The sequence below is a fragment of the Pholcus phalangioides genome, unplaced genomic scaffold (assembly GCF_987345545.1).
Source record: "Pholcus phalangioides strain wild (caught in Gottingen) unplaced genomic scaffold, Ppha-v1.0 ptg000007l_1, whole genome shotgun sequence".
Classification (NCBI taxonomy): domain Eukaryota; kingdom Metazoa; phylum Arthropoda; class Arachnida; order Araneae; family Pholcidae; genus Pholcus; species Pholcus phalangioides.
The window spans coordinates 43,097,470-43,123,667 of record NW_028301600.1 but is presented as its reverse complement, the minus strand read 5'-3'; the positions used below and the strand labels follow the sequence as shown (position 1 = coordinate 43,123,667).

General features: G+C 35.9%; 1 protein-coding gene across 9 annotated transcripts in view; it reads left to right on the top strand.

Annotated features, from left to right (window-relative positions):
* The window catches only part of HUWE1 (HECT, UBA and WWE domain containing E3 ubiquitin protein ligase 1), a 564,154-nt gene that overhangs the window by 56,930 nt on the left and 481,026 nt on the right, over positions 1–26,198 (top strand). For all 9 annotated transcript variants that reach the window (XM_089233267.1, XM_089233272.1, XM_089233273.1 and 6 more), the window contains exons 8-10: positions 2,179–2,241; positions 10,444–10,560; positions 13,499–13,570. In XM_089233267.1, the coding sequence (XP_089089393.1) occupies positions 2,179–2,241; positions 10,444–10,560; positions 13,499–13,570 (252 nt within the window). The remainder of the gene's footprint in view (positions 1–2,178; positions 2,242–10,443; positions 10,561–13,498; positions 13,571–26,198) is intronic.

Sequence of the window (26,198 nt, the reverse complement as noted above, 5' to 3'; positions counted from 1 at the left end):
CCCCAGCATCCGCCAGACCGGGCTGTGAGTGGTTTGTTTCATTTTTACCCATTTATTTACCATTACTCTTGTACATGCCCAGGCCTTTCAATCAAGAAAAATAAATCAACTCTGCTGCAGGATTCCAAATGTTAAGAACCACTGGTCTAGTGACCCCACATCCTACAGTAGGGGCCCCCTAAGCAAAGACCTTTGGTAGGCTCAGATCAAATTTTTCACGGGCCCCGGTAAAGTGAATTTATAGTGTGAAAAAAAACTGAGAATCATCTCATTTAGGGTACCTAGGGCTAGAACCCTATCAGCCCCCCTAGTGTTCTTCCCTCCGAATTGGAAAATCGGCTGGACGATGTTTGTACCCTTACACGATGGTTTCTGTTCTACTATATAAGAAACATTTCTTCTCATTTTTTTATTTTACCTGCGCCAATACGTTTTGTCTGCATGGGATAATGCTATCAGTAATGGCTCGTTCATGCACATTTTATGTAGATGGCGTTTATTTCTGGTGCACATCCCTGTCTGGTGATGCACATAGATTCCGATGGCAAACTGTTGATTTCAACAGTTGAACCGACGGAACAAATCTGATCAATTACACCTTGTTCCATTCAACATCGTTCAGGTCTGTTGCTCAATTTTGATCCCACTATTGCTATCCGTTGCAGCACAACAAGGTTGTTGTGCATACAGCTTAATATAGATCAATAGTGTGTTCAGTAGTTTGCATTCAAAGGATGCGTTTTCAATGAGCGTGTATGCGCCTATACTGAGCTTGCTTTGGGAAGTCTTGTTGTAGGTGGTAGAAGCTCTGATGCGACAAAAACATTGAGGGGGTAGGGTCTAGTGTTGCCAGGCATTTGTATATGTGACTCTGGAGGGTGTATGCAGGAATGGATTGCATTCAATATTCATGATAACCCGAGGGCTTAGGCGATTTCGCAAAGTTGGTTGAAGCCATGGGTGATGATATGGGGGGGAGGGGCACTAAAGACAATCGCGCCCCCCCCCCCACCCCGATTTAAAAAAAATAATTGGCATTGGCAGAGCCACTTATACTTTTGCGGGGGGGGGGGGCTTATGTGGCTTTAGCCCTTAGGGTCCATTTTCTATGGGGTGTTGTATTTAAATCAACTTCAAATTTTTAAATACTTTTAAATTTGAACAAAATTCAGGTTTTTGTTAATTTACTTGTATTCCCCCTTTCATTAAGACCCTCTATTTTGTCAACCCAAACCCCCCAGGTGGTCGCTACTCAGTTTGGGAACAACTGATGTAAGAAAACAGTACAGCATGGCTCATTTTGTCGAATGCAGGGCTCCCACTCGTCCTACTTTTATCAACCATCATAACTAAGTATTCACTTATCCTCAGTTTCTCGCTTCTCATTTGTAACATAAATGACAGCATCTCTTGATTTGTATGAAACAGATGTACTAAAGAGCATTTAAAGGTTTTAGTGATTTTAAAATCAGCTCACTCTTTGTCAAACGTTGTCTAGTAATGCATGTAATTTTTTCAAGGATAATGGCCACATAAACTAAATTTTAATGCACAATACTTTTACTTCATAAACTGTAACACTGACTTGTCATTTGTAATGGTGCAGTGGGCACCATGTTGTGTAGAATTACAAGTTCAATATCATTCCCCATGAGATAGGAGAGCCCCAACTACTTCCTGTTCATATCTGGGAACTGAAGCCATTGGCAATCTTCAGCAGGCCTTTTGTAGTTCTATATCTCAGTTCAGTTAGGTTTTAATGTAAAAAAATGTCTTTGGGGGGGGGGGTCCCCTGTCTGTACAGAGCTATCACATTCTTACAGGTTGGGGGTCGTGCTCTGTGAATAGCTTGAAACAGACATTAAATTATCACTAAACTTATCTTTGTATTTCAATAGAAAATATTGTGCTTCAAGAAAAATTACCCCTTAAGTGGAGTGTAGAGGAAACATGTTATTGAAGTTCATAGAATGCGATAGAGTACTACAGGAATTGTAAAAACATGATCCGGTAACCAGAGTGGCATATTATCCAGGTGTTGGGTTAATGAGGATTGAGTATATTCTTAAAAATTAAGAACTTGTATTTATTTCGCTATAGGACAATAACTAATTTCACTGCAGTAGGAGAAACAAATTGTTTATGTGGTATTATATTTTTAATTGTTTATATTTTTAGAGTTGGGGTGGAAAGGAAAATGGATTTGGACTAGCAGAGTGTTGCCAAGATTTGCCAATACATGTAAGTTTGTTCTACTTGCATCATGATATATACATACTTTGCTTTTATAATGATGCGTTTATAGAACAAAAAATACAGGATTTTTTTGGATACACAACTGCAAGGTTGCCAACTGCTATGTATATAATTTACGTATTGCTTGTATATAGTTTCTATGGATGAGCACACTTAACTACAGAGCTACAAGAGATATTCCAGGGGAGCGAACTCTGCACCAATGGCGCCGCACTGCGCCAAAATTAAAATCTTGCGCCATCCTGCTCCAATAGTGTAATTTCGTATTTTTATGCGTCAAATAGTAAATTTCACTTCATTATGCCCGGAAAGGATGGCAAAAATTTTTTGTTCCTGCTTGCCGTGAAACAATTCTTTCCGAAAAGAAATGTTTTATTCCACTTTACTTCAGCTATCACCTTATTTAAACTATCTGCCCATCATTGGGCTTGAAAAACTGAAAATTTTTAGCCCATTTGAAGGATGGCAGTTCCAGACAGCAAATAGTGCCCTCAGTAAGCAAAAATCATCTTAAATAGACTGATGCAAAAAATTTTATGACACCGCTCTTTCAAACAAGGTGTCAAACACCAAAATAAAAAAACAAGCTGATGAAAAGATGTTTGATAACAAAAGACAGTGCAGTTGTTTTATTTTGAAAAGGGGTGAGGGTTAACGAAAATATTGTTAATTTCGCCGCTATAATTTATAAATATCTGCTCCGAATCCTGAATTTTGCTGCTCCAAAGCTGCTCCGAAATGGACTTCGTCACTTCCCACCCCTGGATATTCTCAATACCATGGAAATTGTTTTTCATGAGATTCCCTCCCTAAAAATTGAGATCTTCAAGTTCATGTTTCCATAGGCGCTAATGCTTCTGATTTTCCTGAAATTCTTCTGATTTTTAGTCTTATTGTAATCTTCTCTCTAGTTGGAAACCAGACTATTCTGATTTTTTGTATTTTTATTTAAAAACACCCAATACATAGTGTAAATGAATAACCCCTCAGTTCTTCCCATAAAGTCATGACGTCACTGGATAACTCACTTCTACCCCAAGCTTGGAACCATGGTCCCAGCCATCTGCTTGGCTGTTTCCTTTTTCGTCTGCCTTTGTGACCCATGTAAAGTCTAGTGCAGAAGTCTTGTGTAATTGAGTTTAGTGTGATTGGACCATTGTCATGGACTTCAATACCATACTTTCACATGCTCTATAACACATGTTTGAAGATGTCTATCTGTGTACATGTTTGTATTTTATTGTTCATGCTGCATCATGATGTCTAAGCAGAAAAGCGATATTACCAAAGTTTTAAATTTTGATATTCTAAAACATTTTTTGTATCCTTTCAAAATCCCGGAAAGAAAAATATGCTTTCTGCATTTGCTGCCAAATAGATTTAAGTATTTGTCACAGAGGAAAAAATGACTATCTTGCATGCACAGATAAGAAAACAATCTTTTGAAACTATGAAATCTGGGCAGAACATCAAAAAATTATTTGCCAAGAACAATAACCAGTTATGAATACAGAGTCCTTTTCACTGTTTTCTTGCTGGAACATAATTTGCCATTGAATTGCAGCAACCACGTGTGAAGGTTTTTTAAAACATAGCGAAAGATTATGGAAGTGCCAGAAGAAAAATTTCTACCATCCATGACATGGCTTCCAAAGAATCAACTTCAATTTTGGAAGTTCTGAAATGTCAAAATTTTTCAGTAGCAACTGATGGAACAAATCATGTTGATTTAAAGTTATACCCAATTGTGGTGGTGCTTTTTTCGATAAGTCAAGCAAGGAAGTGGCAAATTGCTTAATAGCTGTGCCTTCCTTAGAAGTAGACTCAACTGGATTAGCAATCTCTTAATAAGAAACCTGGAATCTAAAAATATTGAAAATGACTTATTTTTGAATACAAATACAACGCCACAACAGGCAAATTGCCCAACGAGGTGGATGACTTAAGAACATCATGGATCCCCGAGCCATTTTTTGTAGGCCCTACCTACTACTACTACACCACACATGCACCCCGCCCACACCCCCCTTCCGCGGAACCCCCCAAAGAATCAGTACATGCGGGAATGTGCGTGTACGTGTAGTGAAACCTGACGTGAAGTTTTTTGTTTCTCTGTAATGCTTGTTATGTGTAGTGTTGCCATCTGCCACCAGATTTTCTAACTATGAGTGAAGTGTTATGATTGAATGATTTATCGTTGTAGGACTGTTGCTCTCTGTGGCGAGACTTTTTAACGGGGAGATCGGCTCGCATTTGCGCCTTGAAGTTGGGAACCACAGAAAACCAACTTCAGCCTTGGTTGTGATAACGCACCTATTATAGTAGGACAAAGATCTGGGGTAATATCTATTTTATAAGAAGTCGCCACAAAAATATCAAAATGAGTGGATGTACTTGCCATCTGCTCAATTTAGCTGCTGAAAGGAGCAGCTATTTTACCCTTTAAAATTGATGAGGTTTTGGTGCACCAGGGTTGGCAGGTTTTTGACACATGGACAATTTTTGACAGTTTAAACCAGTGGTTCTCAACCGGGGGCCCCTAGGATATTCCAGGTGGGCCACGGTTGAAAATCTTGCAAAAGGGGAGCCACGGCTACTGATACGGGGGCCACGAAGAAATTTGTGACATTAAATTTTTTTTAGTCACTCTGACTAAAAAAATTTAATTTCAAACAAAATGCATAGAATATCTTTAACTTTTTCAATATCAATAACTTTTCCCCATCCAAGTAACATTAACATGAGGAAGGAAATAAAAAAAAGTGGTTCATGTAATCTCGGTCATTCCTGTGGCCCCCCTTGCGAACATGAATAATTTTCTATTCCCCATTTCTTCCCCCCCCCCACATTTTCATATTAGAAGATAGTTATTCAAAAATTGTCTGAAGTATAAATATTTTTGAATTTAATTTGATTAATTTGTAATTTATGAAAATAACGAAAAAGCAAAATAAACATAATATAATACAGTAAAAATAGAATAAATCCCTTGGGGTCACAAAGTGTCTATCATAATGTTACTTTTTGTGAAGTTTATTGTTTGGTGTTTTTCTCAGTTTGATTTGTATGTTTTATGTGTTGTGTCAGTCCAATTTAAAAAAATATATATTTTCAATCAATGTAAACTCTGCGCTTGAAGATGGCACAATGTCATCGAGTTACTGTACTGGATGAAATTTTTATTATTTCCAAATTAGTTTTTTCGTGTAAAAGATTATGGTTTCATTGAGAAATGTCAGGCAACTCTAATTTTAACAAATACCATTATAAGGGGAAAAATATCGTTTCAACGAAAACTTTTCTAATCCCTGGGATAGGTTTACATAGGAACAATATAAAAATCTGGAATTCCTTTGTAACGAAATTTCGTTATTACAAAGTGATTTCTCGGGTCTCTTGGAGTTCCGGTCTAATGGGGTTTGACCAAAGCGTATTAATAAAGTGTCTTTAATACGCTTTGGGTTTGGCTGTACTTCCCGCCAAAAAAAATCGGAAATTTTTGCAGTAAAGTAATTGAACTTCGGCAATTTGATCTGAAAACAGTCCTTTTTATAATGATTATGTCCTTTTTACTTTTATAAATTTAGGAAGGAAACAAAAGGAAGAAAGGGTGGGGAAAAAAAGGAAAATGGCCAAGAGATGGGCTCGGTTGTGCGTAAATGCCTCGAAATTCCACTTGTGAGCAAGGGGATTCGTGCCTCACTCTCAGAGTTTTATGACAAAATTTCACATTTATGAGACGTATGACTACGGACACGATTAATCTATATATATATATATATATATAGCTGTCAATATTAAAATATTTCATTTATGCGAAGCACAATTTCAATTATTTGACATTTTCATTTTGATTCGAACTCCAAATCTTCGGCATTTAGACATTATTTCCAACTATTAAATCCAAGTAGTTTTTCCAGATTGTGAAAACGTGTCGCTGAATTGGTTTTGCATGCGTATTATCAACACTAAAAACCATAAATTTTAGGTTGACAGATACAAAGAGACGCATTAAGCGGGTTATGGACATTTCAAAGTGAAGATACGTGAGAATTTATTGCACTTTTTTTAGAAATCAGCAGACGCAGTGAGTCTCTAATAAACGGATTTAAATTGCTTTAAATGTAGTCATACGCCTTTTTAGATTTTTTTTTCTAATGTCCACACAACATTGTTTGTGTAGGATAGGAAAATTGCATTGAAATTATTTAGGATGCTGCAGGCCAGTAGTAGGGCAGTTAAAAGGAAGCATTACAGTATCGATTAAAAAAACTTTAAAGATGTGGTGTCAATCTTGGAGGAAGTCCCAATACAGGGGCGGCTCGAGCTTACATGCCGCCCGGGTGCGAAGCTTCATGTCCCGCCCCTACTGGCGACCCTGCCAGGAGGCTGATAGGGCTTAGGTGAAGGGCACCTGGAGATAAACCTGATTTTTTTTCTTCACAAGAAAATCGCACATCATTGTTTACAGTGCAAAATCTGCGTGACCATACGTCCTGCTTTTGAGGTAGAAAGTTTTTGTCTTTGGTAAAATAATTCTAGAACACAAAAAACATTCTTAATAAATACCAGATAACTTAATCCTTGGAAGAGCACTTATTTTTGTGAGCCATCATCATGATGATATCAAGATGATATTTAACGGGGTAATTTTTATTAAGAAAATTTTTTCAAAGGTGTTTCTGGTATTCCAGGGGCCGGACAAGTGAAAAACCAAATTTTTCCCTGGCCTTCTTTGACTATTATGGATCAAATTCTAAGTGAGGGTATGGTCCCCTAGGCTGGGATCTTTTGCAGGCCCTCTCATAGTCAGATTTCTCACGGCCCCTTCTATAGTTAATTTATAGCCTGAAAAAGCCAAAAAATTATGAGAATTATCCCGGGCTCTTGTGGGGGCCATGGGGGAGGGAACCAAAATACACACATGGTCCTTGTAATAGAGTACAGGGGTGGCGCTTGGCCATGCGACCCATTGCAGCCACACGGGGCACCGCTTAAGAGGATGTTAAATCCGGGGTGAATGGGTAAAAAAAAATTCCATTGGCCAAAAAAACCAAACTGTCAGCTCTGGAGGGGCGTAAAATCTGAAATGAAGGGCTGAAAAAAAATGTTTTGTTAGGAATTGTTTGGATAAATTGTGTGGGTGGGGCATGACCTTCTAAGAGTAGGGCTGACAGGGCTCCAGCTTGAGGCCCAGGACAAAATCCTTATAACTTTTCTTTTTTCACTCTATAAATTAACTGTAGACGGGGCTTCGTGGAAAATCGGGCATGGGCCCCACGAAAGATTCCCTGACGCAGGGGGTAGGGGCTATGGAGGGAGCAATAAGTAGGAGGCGCAAAAAAATAAGTCCCTCACGGGTACAGATTTTGTCTCGAGCCGCCCAGATAGCTTACATTCTTGTTTCTGGTATTACGACCAGAGGCCTTGTCTATTTTCTCAACGTTTCCGTTGTCGAGACTCAAAAGCGTGATGTGAATTTTTACTGTGTTAAATTTTGTTGTCTTAAGTAAAGTCTACGCTGCCGCCCCTTACAACCTGTTGCCCGGGTGCGCCGCACCCCTCGCACAAACTGCCCCATCCCAATACATTATCACAGCAATGTAGTTTTAAAAAATTAAATTTCGCGGGTATTTTTCCCCATGTATGATTTGATCTCTCGGAGTTCGTTATAACTGAATTCGACTTTATTTCTTTTCAGCAGAGGCAATGAATTGGCACCCCCTTTCAAAATTCATAAAAAATACCCCAGAGCAATCATTCGCTCTATTCAATTTTTATAAATATATTCCCCATCAGACCACTCAGTGCTGGCTGAAGGTAGCTTTGTTCTAAACTAGATGGCTATCCGTCTGTAATTGCATGAAAACTATGGGTTTTTTTACAATTTAGCTTTCATTTTTCACCCATCTACTTCTTGGATTGCATTTACTACCAGCACTCAAAAGAATGTCAATGAATGATCAACAAATCTTTGTCTGTTTTCTTTGTGGCAACCCTCTTTGAATGAAAAGTCTGAACACACAATTTTCTGTCTTTACAGTTACTCCATTTCGCTTAAACCTCTTCTATAGTTTGTGTCAGGGCCTACTATCACTCCCAAGTCGTAAAACCACCGAGATTACATGAACCACTTTTTTTTATTTCCTTCCTCATGTTAATGTTACTTGGATGGGGAAAAGTTACGAAAAAGATATTCTATGCATTTTGTTTGAAATTAAATTTTTTTAGTCAGAGTGACTAAAAAAAATTTAATGTCACAAATTTCTTCGTGGCCCCCGTATCAGTAGCCGTGGCTCCCCTTTTGCAAGATTTTCATCCGTGGCCCACCTGGAATATCCTAGGGCCCCCGGTTGAGAACCACTGGTCTAGGGCATTCACCTAGAAAGTAAAAATGTGTGTTTGGTTTCCCCACAAGGGCAGAATTTTTTCTTTCCCAAATATATCTTAGCATCAGCCAGAGCTGTTAAAAACCTTTGTAATTAGATGTATATATACTTAGTAATTAAGATTCTAATATGTGCCAATTGAATTTTAATATCAAATTTGTATTAGTGTGATTGAGCTTTTAAAATGTTAAATCTTAATTTCTTTAAAACATCCCTGAGCTTTTGTGTACTTTGCATGTTATAACATTCTCTTATCCCATGCAAAAAAAAATTCTTGTATTCAGCCAGTAATTTATTCATTAATTTCTTTAAGAAAATTGGAAATGTTAAAAAATGTCAAAATGTTGTCAAACTGGAAATGTTAATGAGAATTTGTTGGAGTCATGGGACCATGAAAATAAGTTGTATTAAGTGCAAAAATGTTTCAAGTAGGAACATTATAAGTAGGATCGACTGTATATGTTAGAATAACATTCTCTTCTCTCAGGCAAAGAAATTGTATTCAGGGGGTAGAAAATGCAGTTAACTCCTGTATAATGTTAGTAAAGGGGCCGGTGAAACTTACTGTGTGTGTTATAGATGGAATATATTAACACTATGGAAAGTGCTCTAGAACGAGAGAGTAATGTTGTTGTAGAGGTCATTATCATTATACATGGTATCGTTATATCACTTGTTGTCAGACGACTTATGTAACATGGTATGTTCCTTTCTAAGCTGAAGGCTTTAGGGAATACAAACTGTATCAAAGGTAACACATGGAAACTTCCTCAGATGCTCATTTCAATAATTTGCGGGGGGAATCTGTTGAAATGTAGAAATGAAATAAGCAGATTTATTTTCACAATGGATATTTCAAAAGCTTTTTTAAATTCAAGGGTAGGATTGATCTGTTTTTTTACTCAAAAAATGCTTCAATTAAAAATGCAAATTTTCTTCAAATTTGTAATCTATGGGTTAGTTATGGATTTTTTTAGATCTTAAACTATATGAATCAATAGTTAAATATTAAAAAGTAATAAAAACAATTTTTTTTTGTTAAAGTTGAGATCACAATGTTGATGCATGGCTATCTAACTTAAAGTAGGTCCAGCATATAATTTTATAAATGATTTTCTCAGCTTCTTATCTCACAAGTATATTGAAGAATTTGAAAACAAAATTCAGTTTTTAAATTACTGATGTACCTAGCTAAAAACTCAATTTCTATATTTCCACAGTGAATTATGCACTTTGAACATTGAGGGATAAGCACAGTACGATTGCCTTAGAAATCAGTCGTGCTGATGATCATTATGCGAATAGGCTCATATAGGATTTTTACTATATTAATTTCTATGCAGGTTTCTGGGGTTTTCTGGGCTGGGCCCAGTTGCCAACCCTTCCTTATACACATTTAAATACTGTAAGTTGTTTTGGAATCTGTATTTTCTATATGACTCGTCAATTTAGCTAAGGTTCTTTCTCATTTGGCCACAACTTCTATCTGATTAGCCAAATTGCTACAATTGATAAGAAGTCAGGCGAACCCTGATGTTCGTTACTGTTACACTTTGTGAATTCACTTTTTCCCAAGTAATTCTTGATATTTATGCTGGTTTTATATGAAACGTATAAAGAGCAATATTTATCAACTTGATGCTCAACCATTTTTTTTTTTTTTGCTGTTGACCCCCATTTTCCATACTTGCTGCACTTAAATAACCAAGAAAAGCAAAATGCTATGTGTATATACAATCCTGGTTTTTCTTTTGAATATATTCAGTTTATGAGCATAACTTGCTTTTTTCTATTTCAGACATTTCCTTCTAGTGCTTCAACATTACATTTTGAATATTACTCCGAAAACCCAGATGAGAAGTCAAAGAAAAATGGCAACACTATGTGTTGTATTCATATTGAGAATGTAGATCAGGTAATTGTGCTTTTATGTCAGCATGCCAAAATTTTGGAATGACTGAGGAAAATTGAAAAATCTAAAATTCTAAATGCTTGTTCATTAAAATAAAATCTTGAAAAATTACTGACATTGATTTGGAAAAAGTTTAAAATATTTATAGAGGAAATTGCCTGTTACTTTTTTGTCTGTACATGTCTATTTTTTTAATTTATAAATTTGATTTGAACGATGGTGTAATATAGTTTCAGCAAAATTGAAATTTTACAAATAAGATAAAATTTAGACCCCTAGCAACTCAGATGTGCAATCAATTTATTTAAAAAAAATTAATACATGAAAGTTAATCAGCTATACAGGAAATACATGCATTCTGTACCCATTCACATTCTTATAAATTCATATAAACAGGGCATATGGGATTTTACTGGCGAACCATTGGGTTTTGAGGCATACTTCCAACTAGAAAAAGTATCCAATCAAAAACCCAATTGGAAAATTATTGCCCGGTCTTTTCTGATGCCAACAAAAATAAATTCCATGTTTCTAAGTGTAATATTCTCGGCAATATTTTTTTTAAATTTAAAAAAAGAACAGCTTTAATAAGGTCCTGTCCTAGACTGGGACCATTGTTGTGCTATGGCTTTTGATTGCAATTCTACAACACAACTTGATTAGTATAATAAACTTGTTTAATGAAATGGTTCACAGTTACAAATAGTCACCGAGTCTAACAGTTATAATAAATACAAAGGAGATTTTAGGAAATTAAAATTTTAACGACATTTCATTTATGTTATGAGTGTGTATGAAACATTACTGAAAACCGTATTTAGAACAACAAACAGTAGAGAGATAGTGGTCATTTTGAAAATTGAGAGCTTGGGGGACATCATATTATGTTTCCCCCAAAAATCATCTCGTATAGCTGGCAAAATTGGTCATGCCTATAATGACGAGAGCCTGATGTCTGTCACTGCTAACAGGGGCTTGCGACAACTGCCTATTTTATAAATACATCCGTGAATGAAACTTCATCCGAAAAAATGACTAAGTTCTGCACAAATTGTGCAGGCTGAAATTTTGAAGTAATCTAAATTTGTCTTCTAAAAAGGTAAATTTATCAACATTTCAGTGCAGTAAAAATCAATTGCAGTCACAAGGAAGTGCGAAATCTTCATTGCAACATGTAGAATTTTGTATGAAAAATATCACTATGAATAATCAATAGAGGAAATCTGAAACGACTAATTATTTTGAATATGTTAATTCATAAAATAATTGCAGACAAACCCCAATTTAATAAATCAGAAGAAAGACACATTCGTTTATCTGATAAATTGAGTAAATCATTAAATCAGTCAAATTGAGTAAATCATTAAATCAGTCAAATTGAGTAAATCATTAAATCAGTCAAATTGAGTAAATCATTAAATCAGTCAAATTGAGTAAATCATTAAATCAGTCAAATTGAGTAAATCATTAAATCAGTCAAATTGAGTAAATCATTAAACAGTCAAATTGAGTAAATCATTAAATCAGTCAAATTGAGTAAATCATTAAATCAGTCAAATTGAGTAAATCATCAAATCAGTCAAATTGAGTAAATCATTAAATCAGTCAAATTGAGTAAATCATTAAATCAGTCAAATTGATCAGGAGCATTAAACACTCAAAACAGCTAATTTTAAAAGCTACTTACTTTGGAGGTTGCTGTTACAACTTCTAATAACAATTGGGAAAAAAGTCAGGATGCGCATGAAAAAATTACTTGGAATTAAATTGGAATTACTTGAAAAATTACATGAAAAAACAAACTTATGTCAACATTTTTATCAAATTTTTTCTCTGATCGAAAAACGTTTACTCTTCATATGATCCCACATTCTTTACTTGTCAAGACAGAGCACAAACTTGGAGTAACTTAATTTTTTATTGAAATCTAAACATGGCATCTGGAGAACACAATGTTTTATGGCATTATTGTATACAAATTGGCCTCTAAAACATTCCAAAGTACTCTGAATGGCTTTGTTTGTTTCACTCAAATTGGAACTAATTCCTATTCCCTCTTTGTTTGTCTGTAAGGCTGGAATTACACTATAAAAGTTTGATAACTTGAAAATACAACCATTAAGCATACGAGTTACATTTGAGCAAATGTAACCAAGGGGCTTATTGGTTTTCTCTCTTTTTTTTAAGTTTTGTAAAAGATTTTTTATCAAACTTATATAGTTTAATCCCGGCCTTAAGGACTGAAGGTCAATTCCTGGGATGTCAAATCTTTGGATTGTGGATTTGGGGTGGATGACAAGAAATGAGAATTTTTTTGGATAGTTCACAATATATTCATTACTTTGATATTTTTTATTCATTGTGAAGAAGGTTTGACTTCTTTTTTCGCCAGAATTTCAGAAAAAAAGTTGTTAAATCAAGGAATCCATTGAATCGTGGTCCGACTATATTTTGTTTTTTTTGCCAAAGGAAATCAAGATAGGTATAGATCAGCGGTTCTCAACCAGTGCTCCATGGAGCCCTTGGGGCTTCTTTTGCACTCTCCAAGAACTCCCCGGCCGCTCGAGAAAAATAAAAAAAAACCAGTAAAATTAAAAAATTAAATTTTTTAAAATAGTAAAAATATAAATCAGTAAATTTGAATAGTTAAAAAATTGACCTACTAGGGCTCTGCCATAGAATTTTTTTACTTAAAAGGGCTCTGAGAGTCAAAAAAGGTTGAGAACCGCTGGTATAGATGGTACTGGTATGTAACAACCAATTTCATTATTGATGAATGGTGGTAATGACTGAGTTGGACCATTCAAATTTATAAACTGTGTAACGTATTGAAAGCTGTGATGTAAATATGTTGACAGATTTTTTTTCCCTTCAACTTTAAAGTTTTGAACATTTATGTTTAAAAACACTGTTAATATATTTAAAATAATTTTTTATTCAGATACCTGATAGAAGTGCATCACAGATAATGGAAGACTTGTTGGAACGGTATGTGGTTAGAGAGGATAAACAGGTAAAAATTAAGTTATTAGTGTACTATACGCTACCTGAATTTCAGTGCTATGGCACTGAAACATGTTTAATGGTACCTTACAACAAAGATAATTTTTTTTTTCGTTTTCAGAGGCAGGAATGCACCTTCGCAAATGAATTTTTAAAAAAAATTCGGGCGTTATAAAAACAAATTTTTATTAATTTTTCAATTTAAAATTATTTTCTGAATGTTAATGACTTAATTTCTCTGATAGACGTTCCCTTTCCCCCCCCCCCCCCTCTGCAACGTAGCCGGTCAATTTGTCGCAATCAACTTGTCACGCATCAATTTGTCGCAGTGCCAATTCGTCGCGGTACAAATTCGTCGCGGTACAAATTCGTCGCAGAGCCAATTTGCCGCGATACAAATTCGTCGCGGTACAAATTCGTCGCAGTGACAATTTGTCATGTAACCAATTCGTCGGGACGTCAATTTATCGCAGAGTCAACTCGTCACGCGATCTGTATGTAGGTTTTTTCTCATACGTGAAAAAATAAACATGAAGAAAAGTTTTTTCCATCAAGAAATGCACACAGTTTACTAAATTTTTTTTTTGTGATTTCAAAAAAAATCATCGAAATTACATCGAAATTAAAATTACAATTGATATTAACGTTTTATTATTTAATTATTGTAAATGTTAAAAAAATCATTTTCTCTATGATAAAATTTTAAAATTCTGTAAAAAAATGTCGGTGTTTATGATATTCCCCAAATTACAGTACAGCGGAGGCTGTCTTTAAGTGTAAACTTGTATCTGTCCCATGTGGAATCGAGACTCCCACCAACATTAACCACTACAGTATCTCCACAAGAACCTGAAATAATTAATAATTTAATTTAATTAATATTTCATTTTCACCGGATAAGCCACACTTGTCGCTTTCTCTCGAGATTTCCATTACTCGTAGCGAGGGGAGTTGGGGCGCACACCGAGATGATAAATTGCGATCACATACATTTTCAAAATTTAATTTGCACCGGATAAGTTGCTCAAGTTAAAAACTCAAAAAATCCAACCAATAAAGTTCATAGGTTACATTCGAGCAAATGCAACCGATAATCTTATTGGTTGAATTTTTCAAGTTTTATAAAAGGACTTTTAGAACACTTTCATAGTGTAATGCTAGCCTTAGATATATTGTCGGTAAAAAATTCCTCAAAGATGTATTCCCTACATGGCAGATACATATTCAATAGTGAATTAGGGCCATTCAAGTATTACGTAAGCAGATTTTCAGCCATTTTTGACCCCCTCCCCCTTGTCAGCAAAAATCAGCAAAACACTGACCCCCATCCCCTCCCCCGTCAGCAAAATTTCACCAGAAGCTTAGAATATTTCATATCTTCAAAAAGGGGTGGTTGATGACGTAAGCGACCTTCAACCCCCCCCCCCCCCCCCCCCCGCCATCAAAAGTCAACAAATCCGAAACTCCCTCCCCGATCCTGACGTAATACTTGAATGACCCCTTAGGCAAATTGTGCTTTGGGATGGGCATTGATCCTAATTTATCATTTTGGTGTGTTCCCGCAACACCCCTCGCTGCGAGAAACGGAGATCCCGCCAGAAAGCGGGAGTGCGGCTTATACGGTGAAAATTTAATTTTGAAAATTTATTTTATCATAACTTATCTATCATCTTCGTGTGTTCGCCCAACGCCCCTCGCTGCGAGAAATGGAGATCCCGCCAGAAAGCGGGAAATGTGGCATGAATACCATGAAAACTGAATTTTGAAAATTTATTTGATCGGCGTACTGACTCTGCGACAAATTTGTACCGCGACGAACTGATTCTGCGACAAATTCGTACTGCGGCGAAATGAGTCTGCGACAAATTTGTACCGCGACGAGTTTGTAGCACGACAAATTGATTGCGACGAATTGTCGTGCGACAAGTTGATCGCGACGAATTGACCTAGACCCCTTCTGCAATAGACTATAAATGAAGTTTTATCATTCATTTCTGTTGAATAAAATTGTTTGATTAAAAAAAACAGTATGTATTTCACCGCTAAATATTAGAGCGCGATCTCGCTGCAACTTTCTCTCGGCGAAATTTCTTAGTTTCCACGATGGCTGCTGTGAACTACTGGGGCTCGGCAGTCCTTAGCTACTACTAACAAAAAGTCCTTAGCTTAGAGATAGTATCAAAAAGTCCAACTACACCGGCCAGTTAAGGACTAATTGGCGCTTAACTACTTTTCAGCTAAGGACGGCAGAGATAGTTCACCCCCAGGGCTGTTGGATCTTTGTCGGGTCCGCAAGTTAGTTTTCACAGGGAGAGGTCTCTGTAGTAAATTTATAGCATAAGAAACAATGCTCGTGATTGTCCTGGGCCTTAGGGCTCCCTATCCTTTGTGGAGAACCGGTGAAAGGGCACCACAATATTTCCCTGTAAAAGATTTTTAAAAAATTATCCTTTTTTTGTTTTGTTCGCATTTATCTTTACCGACTAGCTATAGTGAATCACAAAAGCGTACAGTATACGTGCGACATCCCTGCATAACGACCCAGGATTCTGATCTGGCGGAATCGGTGCAATCGATACACAGTAAGAGAAACAAATGATTTCAAGAGAATTTCCAGGTTCTAACATTAGTAAATTTATTAACACTTTTAACAATTACGTAGGTTACGATTAACAAAATTATTTCTCAAATTCATACCAATCCCTATGCAAGTCCGTTGACTCATTAATATACACTCATGTCCATAAATTAAAGATAATTCAGAATCACACGGAAATCGAAATCTAAAGTATAAATTTCACCTGTAGAACTCACACACATCTGCAAGAATGATATGCAAATTTCAGGAAGCCACCAGATGATGCCGATAGTATGTCACAATGACAAGAGTGCAAGTGGGGGGTATATAAGGAATGGTGGCAAAGAAGTAAAATTGTTCACAAGGGTTCTGTAAGGCGCTCAGTGCCATAAGCGAATAGTTATGACACAGAGGACGCATGTGGATGATTTTTTACGTGGTAGAATTATCGGCCGCCTGGAATGTGGGCGTACTCAGATGGAAGTATCCGAGGAACTTGGAATTGGCCAAAGTGTCATCTCTAGGCTTTGGCAACGATTCCAAGATAACAGAAATGTCAGTAGACGTTACAGTACAGGTTCCCCCCCCCCCCGAGTTACAACGCTGAATGAAGACCGGTATTTGGCAGTAACTGCGAAAAGAAGCAAACGGAGCACAGCATCCGACCTGTCTCATCAGCTATCTGCAGCCACGGGTACCACAGTTTCAAGGCAAACCATGTACTGACGTTTGGGAGATATTGATCTATATGCTCGCAGGCCTGTCAGATGTGTTCCGCTCACGGCAACTCACTGTCGGCAGTGATTAGCCTGGAGTAGAGAACATGCAATGTGGACATCGTCACAGTGGGCTTGTGTGATGTTTTCCGACGAGTCCAGGTTTAGCTTGCAGTCTGATTTCACTTCGGACTTTCATATGGAGAACGCCAGGTACCCGTTACCACCAAGACAACATCATTGAACGACACCGTTACGGTGGTGCAGCATTGAGGGGTGGAATTATACTGGGTTCCAGAACAGACTGCATGTTCAAACCGGAACCATGAAAGCCCAAATTTATTGGGACATCATTTTGCAACAACATGTACTTTGTTTAGGGGTTCCATAGGCGCAGAATTTGTGTTTATGGATGACAACGCCCGTCCTCCCCGAGCAAACATCGTAAACGAATGCCTTGAATCTGAGGATATAACCCGTATGGAATGGACAGCATTCTCACCTGACTTGAATCTGGTAGAGCATGTGTGGGACATGCTTGGCTGACGAGTTGTAGCCCGTCAACCACCTCCTACATGTGTACCGGAACTTCGTAGAGCATTGCTTGCTGAGTGGAGTGATCGTCCCTAAGATCAGATCGATAATTTGATACTCAGCATGCTTAGGCGTTGTACGGACTGTATTTCATCGCATGGGAGACATACAATGTACTAACCATCATACCAACCATGTAATAGTAAGTTTTTGTAAAGGAGATATTTTTTACAATTGCTCCAGGGAGCAAAAATCGTAGTTTTTATGAATGGTATCATACATGCACCATCGTTTTTGTTCTTTATCTTTTGTGTAATAAATGGGCTTTATGAATAAGTAACGTTTGTTTTGTTTCTGAACCTTTATTTGCCAGAGCTGGCATTATTCTTAATTTATGGACATGAGTGTAATTCACCAACAGAAGTTTGACAATCTGGAATTACACGACCGGTGACCGCTAAGAAAAAAAATTGAAATTTTTCAAAAAAAAAATTATCCAAGGAATTTTATTACGCCATGATTATATGTTGTCTAAGGGGGGTACCTTCCCCCATTTTACTTTTTTTAATTTTTTGAGTGGGAGCCCTGCGAATGAGAAAAGATCTGAGAAGTCATTGAATTTTGCTTTTGGTATTTAGTAGACACTGTGTGAGCAAGCTTTTTTTTCATAGCAAATGAAAGTCTTTGTCATCATGCTACGCTGTCGATGAAGGTTGGCAACACTCCTATAAGCAGCTATGCATGCTTTGAGAACTACCGGTTCAACATGTTCTGAGTTAAAATATTTTGAATGTGCATGACATTCTATGGAGCCCATGCGGAAGTCTGTCTGTGAAAATAGATGAATATAGTATAACACAGTATGCAGAATAGGGAAATAATTTTACTTGGAACAGGATTGAAGTAATCATCAATAAGCTGGTTGGATGTGCATGCCATGAAGTTTTTTTATAACTCTGTGGCTCGGTATAAGCTGCATAGTCTTGAAATCAAATCACCGAAAATAATCAAGATGACAAGTTGATTTTTTTTACTACATTTTACTACACATTGATGAAATTGTCATTTTAATTATTGCACTCATTCATTGCATAACTTAACTAGTAGTTATTAGTTAAGCAATTACACTATGCATATGCAAATACAATTTCATACATTTGAATACAGTTGAATTCAAATTTTATTTCCATACCTTATTTAAAAAATACTCATATGTACATAATATCATATAAGTTTAGATTGATGTAAATTTTTTGCTCTTTGAGCCTTCACAATGCCATCTATATTAGCAAGAGCTACAAATATTTCAGGACGTATCTTTTCAGTTTACTCCAGAAAATGACTCAACATTTTTACAGGGTATTTGGTATTTTTCACTGTTACTTTTTCTATTTCCTCTGAATCATCTTCTGCAGCATTTTCATCACCCTGGTCGGCCATTGAGCAGTAATTTTTATATCTACCGTAACTTTATAGTGAGTTGTCCATTTCCACAAAACTGGAAAATGAAATTTCTAGTTTAGAGTATTTTTGGGTAATGCCTAATGTTCTGAAATTTCATCTTCAGCATTATTTTGAGAATCATTGAAATTTAAGTGATTAACTGGGTGTGATCCTTCATCACAGATGACTGGTTACATACCCAGCTTTCTTGGTGTAATTTTGAATTTTCTGTTGCCTGACTTTTTGCTATGCTGAACAAGCCATCCACATAACATCCACCGCCAGTCAATCGTGGTATCCGTATATAATTGACATGATCCACATCAACACAATGGGTTGTAATAATCCTTTCTTATCAGTTTCTTTCAAATTTGAAAAAAGTCCGATTTCTGCTCAAGAAAAAACATTTTTTCTTTTTGCTACGATCGTGGCTTGGCCTTCGAGGTAGTTTTTGCTAAACTTTCGTTGGGACAGAGGTGAAAATGTGTGTGTATTGATTTCATATAGTAAATGCTGGAATTTTTTTTTCAAGGAGTAGGGTTTTTTGAGACAAAGGTTTGATTTTATTAAAATGGATTTTTTAAAAATTTCTCATGGTTGGCAAAGAAATAATGGGAATAGATGGCAAAAAGCATTATTCCACATGAATTTTTTCCCTCTGAAAAATATCACATTGGTTCATTATTAGTCAAAATGTTTCATTTTATATTTTTGCGGGTACATTCTGATGGTATGTCTTTAAATGGTGCAAGATATGGTTTTTTTTTCTCAAAAATCTCAAAAGTTGCCTTGATATAATTTTTCTTTCATATTAAGTATCTTAGTAGTTGAAAATTATATACTGTATCAAAATTCCTCATTCTTACTGCACTTTCTGACTTTGTGCTATATTCTGGTGCTCTTTTATCTCAAGCAAATTCATGAATGAGGATTGCATCTCACATATGTGGTGGTGTATTATTTCTCAGGCTTTTTCCCTCCACAAAGAAGCAACACTAGTGGCTTCACTGTCATGCCAAAGGCAGGTAGTCTTATAATCCAAAAAGACACCAGCTGCTCCTAAAGGACAAAGACCAGTGTACTAGTAGTTACACAATCTGACATTTTCATTTCCTTTCCATAGGAAGCAACAAATCTTGTATTGTCACTAAGCTAATATAGAATTATTTTTTATATATTTTCAACATTACCCCCAGTTAATAAAGGTTCTACTGTACAGTAGTAAAAGCCAGGAATTGGCCACTTTATGAAGTGGCTGGTGATTCCTGCCCAAAAACATTTTCAGTTATAAATTCCTTGGAATATGGATTGGGTTGCTGTGTGGCTAGAATGTATAGTAGTAAGGGATTTATGAAAAATAATCGGCTATATACAGGGTGGTTATAAAGTTCTGATTGCAAACCACGAATTAAAATTGCTGGTCAGAATGGCTTGAAAATTTGCATTGATCAATTGCATGAAGCAATGGAAATTTCTTTGGTGAAAGAGAAAAATACTTTAAAATATACAAGTAGATGATGCTGTTCTTGGCCAGCGGTATAATCTATTTTGCACAACCACATCATTTTATCACTCAACTGTGTGAATAGCAGGGTTGGACTAATCCGAGGTGACAAATCTTTTTTGGCACCTCAAATTTTATATGCATCATTGCTAAAATTAAGTACGAGACAATTTTTTTGATTTCGTAGTAATGTCTTCCAAAATTACTTCCAATATTTTTATGGGCATCTTTTTATCAGCCACCTCGTTGGGAATTTTGTCTGTTGTGGCGTTGTATTTGTATAACATGAGAACTGGTCATAAAATCCAAGAAAAAAACCCAAGGCGGTTTTTCTTAAGGGAAAACATGCTCTGCTCATTGAATTTGGCTTTCCTCTAAATTTTCTCATTGTTCAGCCCTGGTTAAAAGCATAACTTTAACCAAGATACGTATTGCAACACCAGTGAAGCAGCTGCTGAAGAACCATTTTGACAATAACAAGATGACATGGTACCTGACTACAGGTGAACGCTACTATAACCCGTACAGGGGCCTTAATTGCTAGAAAGAACTAATTGGGAAAAAAGACGCGGGGGAGTGAATGAGCTCGAGAAAAGAGACTCCGGAGGAAGAGAAAGAAGATATGTAGGGAATGTGTGCTGCTCTCTCTGGTGACGAGTGCCTAAGGGTTTTTCTTATTATGAGAAGTGTGTGCCGGAGAGGGAGAATGTTTTTTTGTACTCAGCTTGTAAAATGAATAATTAAATATTGTTGATGTTTACAATTATGAGGAGTTACTTTAGATCAGGGAGATGTTTATACATGGTTCGTACGGACCTTGAAAAGTCCTTGGAAAAAAAGTTCATTTTCAAGGCCTTGAAAATCGATAAGAGTCCTTGAAAAAGAAATTTTTTTTAAGAATTCTGTGAGAGTCCGTGTGTGTGTGAAAAATTTGTTTTTTCCGAAATAGTTTTCGCCACTTTTTTTTTTACTCCGTAAGTGAAGTCCTATAAGGCAGGCCTTAGCAGCCAATAACCCTGGATAATTGGATTTAAAGCAAGTTTATTACCATTATTCTTAAGCCGGGTTTTCTTAGGAGCAGGTTCTCTGTGCCGCGTGCAAAGTGAATCGCCCAGTGTGACACGCCGTCCACTCACCAATAATACAAGTTCGACTGTTTTCCTAGAGAGTGCAACAAGCCTCATGGCAGTGTTTTACGTCAGGTGTGATTGGCCAACTGCTTCTGGAAGAGTCAAATGCGTTGTGCGCCACTCGTTTTACCGATCTTCTCTTCATTTTTGTTTTCTTTCACTTCCCTTCATCGAGCTCGATGCTTCCCTTCAAGCCTTAGTATGCAAATGACAGAGTAGCTGATGCGCCACGGTAGAAATACACAAACGCGTAGTGTGATTATGTAACACGTTTCTGTCGACGCGAAATGATCTAGTTCGGTTCATGCGGTGCCAAAGACCTATGTTGGAATGTTTTTTCCCTTTTTATTCTCTGTGCACGTGGAACCGCTGGGCCCGACACAATATGCAAATCGCACGCGGCTTGCTCTCACCCTCACGGGAGCTCGGCTTTATACTGTAGGCTGGTTTTTTTCCGCATGTATGTCGGGATTGTTTTTTTTTCTCCCTGAGATATATTTCCCCGGTAGTTATTTGTCGGCCATTTAATTAATTTTTTTTATGATCGTAAATGATCTTGTTTTTTTCCTTGCAACTTTTATGGAATAAAAGCTAGTGTTCAAAATTAACTTCCGATCGTTGTTTTTTTTCTTCAGCTCAGTCGGCACGCTCTGGGCCCCCAACAACCCACTTGTAGGAAAACCCGGCTTTATGGTAGCATGTATCCTGCGATCGTATGTAGACGTATTTGGAGTCGTTGGAAGTCATTAAACTTTTGTACTAGGTATTTTTTCTGGAGGACTTGAGAAATCAATATCTTAAAAAAAAGTTTCATAATTTTTGTCGAAATAATTTCAGCCTTTCGGTCCGTAAGTGATCGAAGCTACCTCTTATTAGTGTCAACAAAATATCAATTTTTTTTTTTTTAAATTAAGGAGTGATGTGAAACGCTTTTACAAGGCTCTTAAAGAAAACAAAAAATGAGTGGCAAGTGTATGCACTTTTAATTACTTGTGGCTGAAAAATCCCTTCTATCAAGATTGGTTGCTGAGTGTGCCAGACAAAAATGCCGCCAAATGCGAGCTGTTCTTCAATGGGTGAATCTGCGCTGAAATCCATTGAGCTTATATTACTGGAGGGAGTATGACGCAGGGCCATAACTAGGATTTATGTATTGTCTTGCCGCTCCCACCAATTCGGAATTCGATAATTTTATAACGGTGTTCACCTAAAAATTGCCACCCAGGGCAGTTGCCCCCCGCGCCCTGTAGTAGAACTCCTTAATACTCTTTGATGTTGTCTTACCCTGTAGTACCGGTGCTGGTATGACGTCAGTGGCCTACATTATTCCTTGGAAGATCATGTGATGCGTTGAATGTTGCCGCATCTCCGTTATTTTCTAATGGCATCCATAGTTGTTTAAAACAATAAATGAAAGAAATAATTTCAGTATCGATGATATGATTCCAAAATTAATGAAAGAGATAGTTCCAAAATTAATGAAAGATAATTCCAAAATTAATGAAAGATAATTCCAAAATTAATGAGAGAATTCCAAAATTAATGATAGACAACTTCAGCATTGATAAGAGATAATTCCAGAATTAATGAAATAATTTTAGAATCGATAAAAGAAAGAATTTCAGCATTAGCAAAAGAAACAAATCCAGAATTGATGAAAGAAATAATTCCAGAATTGATTAAATAAATTCAGAATTAATGAAAAATAATTTTTCTTTTTCTATCTTTGGAAGAGTTCTTTTTTTTTTAGTCTTTCAAAGAAAATTAATTGTAAATTGTAATATTTAGAGACTAAACTATGTTTCAATGGGGAAATTGACAGGCACGAACTGTGTTATTCAATGTGTCATATGTTTTGTCTGATATATCTGTGTATGTGGCCTTCTTTATTCATTATGGATAATGTGAAATAAAGTAGGTAGAAATGTAATCTCAAAGTTTTAATCAAAATTAAATATGCGCCTATTCATGTGAAAAATATGCGTTTGTAAAAAAGTCCTTGAATTTTTAAGTTTTACCTTGAAAAGTGCTTGAATAGTCCTTGAATTTTTTTTCGTTGGAAGAGTACGAACCATGTTATAGTTTATCCAGGATGGAGTTCATAGTGGACTGATTGGGAAATTTCAAACAGTGTTTGAAGGGGAAATAAAACATGCCAAAGTAGGGTCTCATTTAATCCAGCTGAAACTGGGAATAAGAAGGAAACAGCCCCAAATCTACAGAGCACCAGAAGCATCCCATACATCTTTCTTTTCCTCCTGGGCCCCCCCCCCCAAATTAGAACTCGCCCCCTTCCCCAGTCTCTTTTTTTCCCCCGATCAGTTCTTTCTCGTATAAGTTAGTTTTTTAAATGACTTCTCTCATTTATGTGACTTTTCCATGAACTATGAAATTGTGGCATGCTAATTGCATTTTCATTTTGCCTTGACTATCATATCTATTCTACGAGCAAATTTCCAATGTGCTGGATGAGTACATCGTCGTCTATTTTACATTTTTAAATATTGTTTTCCTTTCACCATATGAAATTCCATTGTCTCAGGAACATTCATGTAAATTTTCATGTCATTCTGACCAATGGTTTTTTTTTTACATTGTTTTGAAATCAACTTTAGTTATAACCACCCTGTATATCGTTACAAATTAATCTGCATTAATTATGCTTCATTAAACACATTATATTTGCCTAGTTTTTGCAAAATAGAATTCTAATTAAGTTTATTGAAATTAACTGGAGAAAAAACTATTATAGGGCTAATAATAACAATTTTCAAACAAAATATTTCCTTGAGTCAAGCTAAATTGCAAAACTTGTTTTTTATTAAAATGTAAGAAATATTTATATATTAATTAATATGGAAATTGTGTTATTTATTACATTATTAAAAATTAAAACATTTTATTTTAATTATTAGAAGTTGGAATGATTTTTCAGAAAATTTATTTTTAATGCAAATGCTATAAAACAAACCCCCCTCCCCCCCGGTTTTTTTACCACCCCTGGTGTGAGGTTTCGATTATAGTGCATGCTGGTTTCCAATTCTGCGAGTTCGCGCAAATGCAAATTGCTTAAAAATATGAATTGAATGTTTTTCAACCAATTTGTGATTTCACAGACAAAATCTAAAACCATCATGCATTATTTTCCTACCCTAAGTTAGCTGGATATGTTTGATGCACCCTTGCATCATCCTGTCCGATTTTTCTGGTTAACAAATGCAGCATTGGCCCTTGTTATAATGTGAATAAATTTTGAAGTTGCATGGCAATATTTTCTGCAAACTCTGCTTTTTTTTACCTTGGCATTTTTTGTTCTTCAATTACAGTTGGAGCAAAAAATATATAAAGGGAGATTGGGGGAAACTTTTTTTTCAAATCAAGTCAAATTTATTCCAATTCAAATACAATTCAAATATTCAATTCATACAATGTAATAAATTACAGTGTATAATATATTGTTATTCAACAAGAGTTTGGTGCCTGTACAGTCGACTGTAGACAATTTTTATGATCAAATTAGTAGAAGGGAAAGGGTAGATAGTAAATGAGTTGAATAGAATGCACCTACACATCCCAAACAGCATAAATAATAGTTTATAAATATACACACATTTTCTTATTTATTTACTATTACAAATAAAAACACTATATCCAAATACAATTTTCGTATAATACAGTTAAATAAATTTCATATCTGTTGCTGACTTAGAATTATGGCACACGCAGACATAAAAGTAACAAGAATTTTCGTTATTGGATATATCGTCTATAAGATTAATTTGAAAATGCCATTTTAGAATTTTGTGTAGGTAAATTTTGAATATCTAAAGGTAGCGATCAACTGACATCCACCTTTAGTCTCCTCTGGACTCAGAGCTTGCATGCTTTTTTTGAGATTTTTACCCTCTCAACATTGTTTGCAACACCATGTTCCATCGTGATTTTTGTTCTTCTTGATGCCTCTTTGAGATTGTCGGTCCATTAACAGAACACCCTGTATAAATCATTCGAGAACTTGGTTATAACTTTGTGTTTAAGATAAAAAGTGCAATGAAACAGTTTTTTTGTTTTTGAAATTTCATCAGCATGTGTTTTCTATTTTGAATTCTTATTTTGATGTGGAGACCCAGGTATTTAATTACTTCGACTTGAGTATTTTACTACAAGAGCAATCAGAGTTTATAGAAGGATGGACTGTGGAATTTTAAGTTTAGATTCATTTCAGTGTTAATTAAATTTAATGAGATGATATATTTTGTTTTAGTAAGATTTAGGATTATATCATTTGCTACAAACCATTTCTAATTAAACAAAGGTCTTCGTTGATGCTAGCTGTTAATGTATTAATGTCGTTTGAAGAATATAATAGTACCGAATCATCTGCATATGTTATCATGGTTCTAAAAATGTTTAGTTTGCAGAAATCATTTATAAAAATTATGAAAAGTAATAGGGCCAAATTTGATCCCTGAGGGATTCCTGTTTATTGTAGTATAATTACTTGATTTTGTACTTCAAATTTATGTTGACGATTGTAAAAGTAGATGAACCAATTCAGAGTATTTCCTGTAATTCCACAGGAATCAAGTTTATTAATTAATATGGAATGTGGTTGACATTATCAAATGCTTTGGAGATATCTAAAAAAATAGCAACAGTGTATCTATTCTTATCAATACCACTGTATATAAATTTTGAGAAGTTTAACAAAGCTTTTTCGGTTCCTCGTTTTT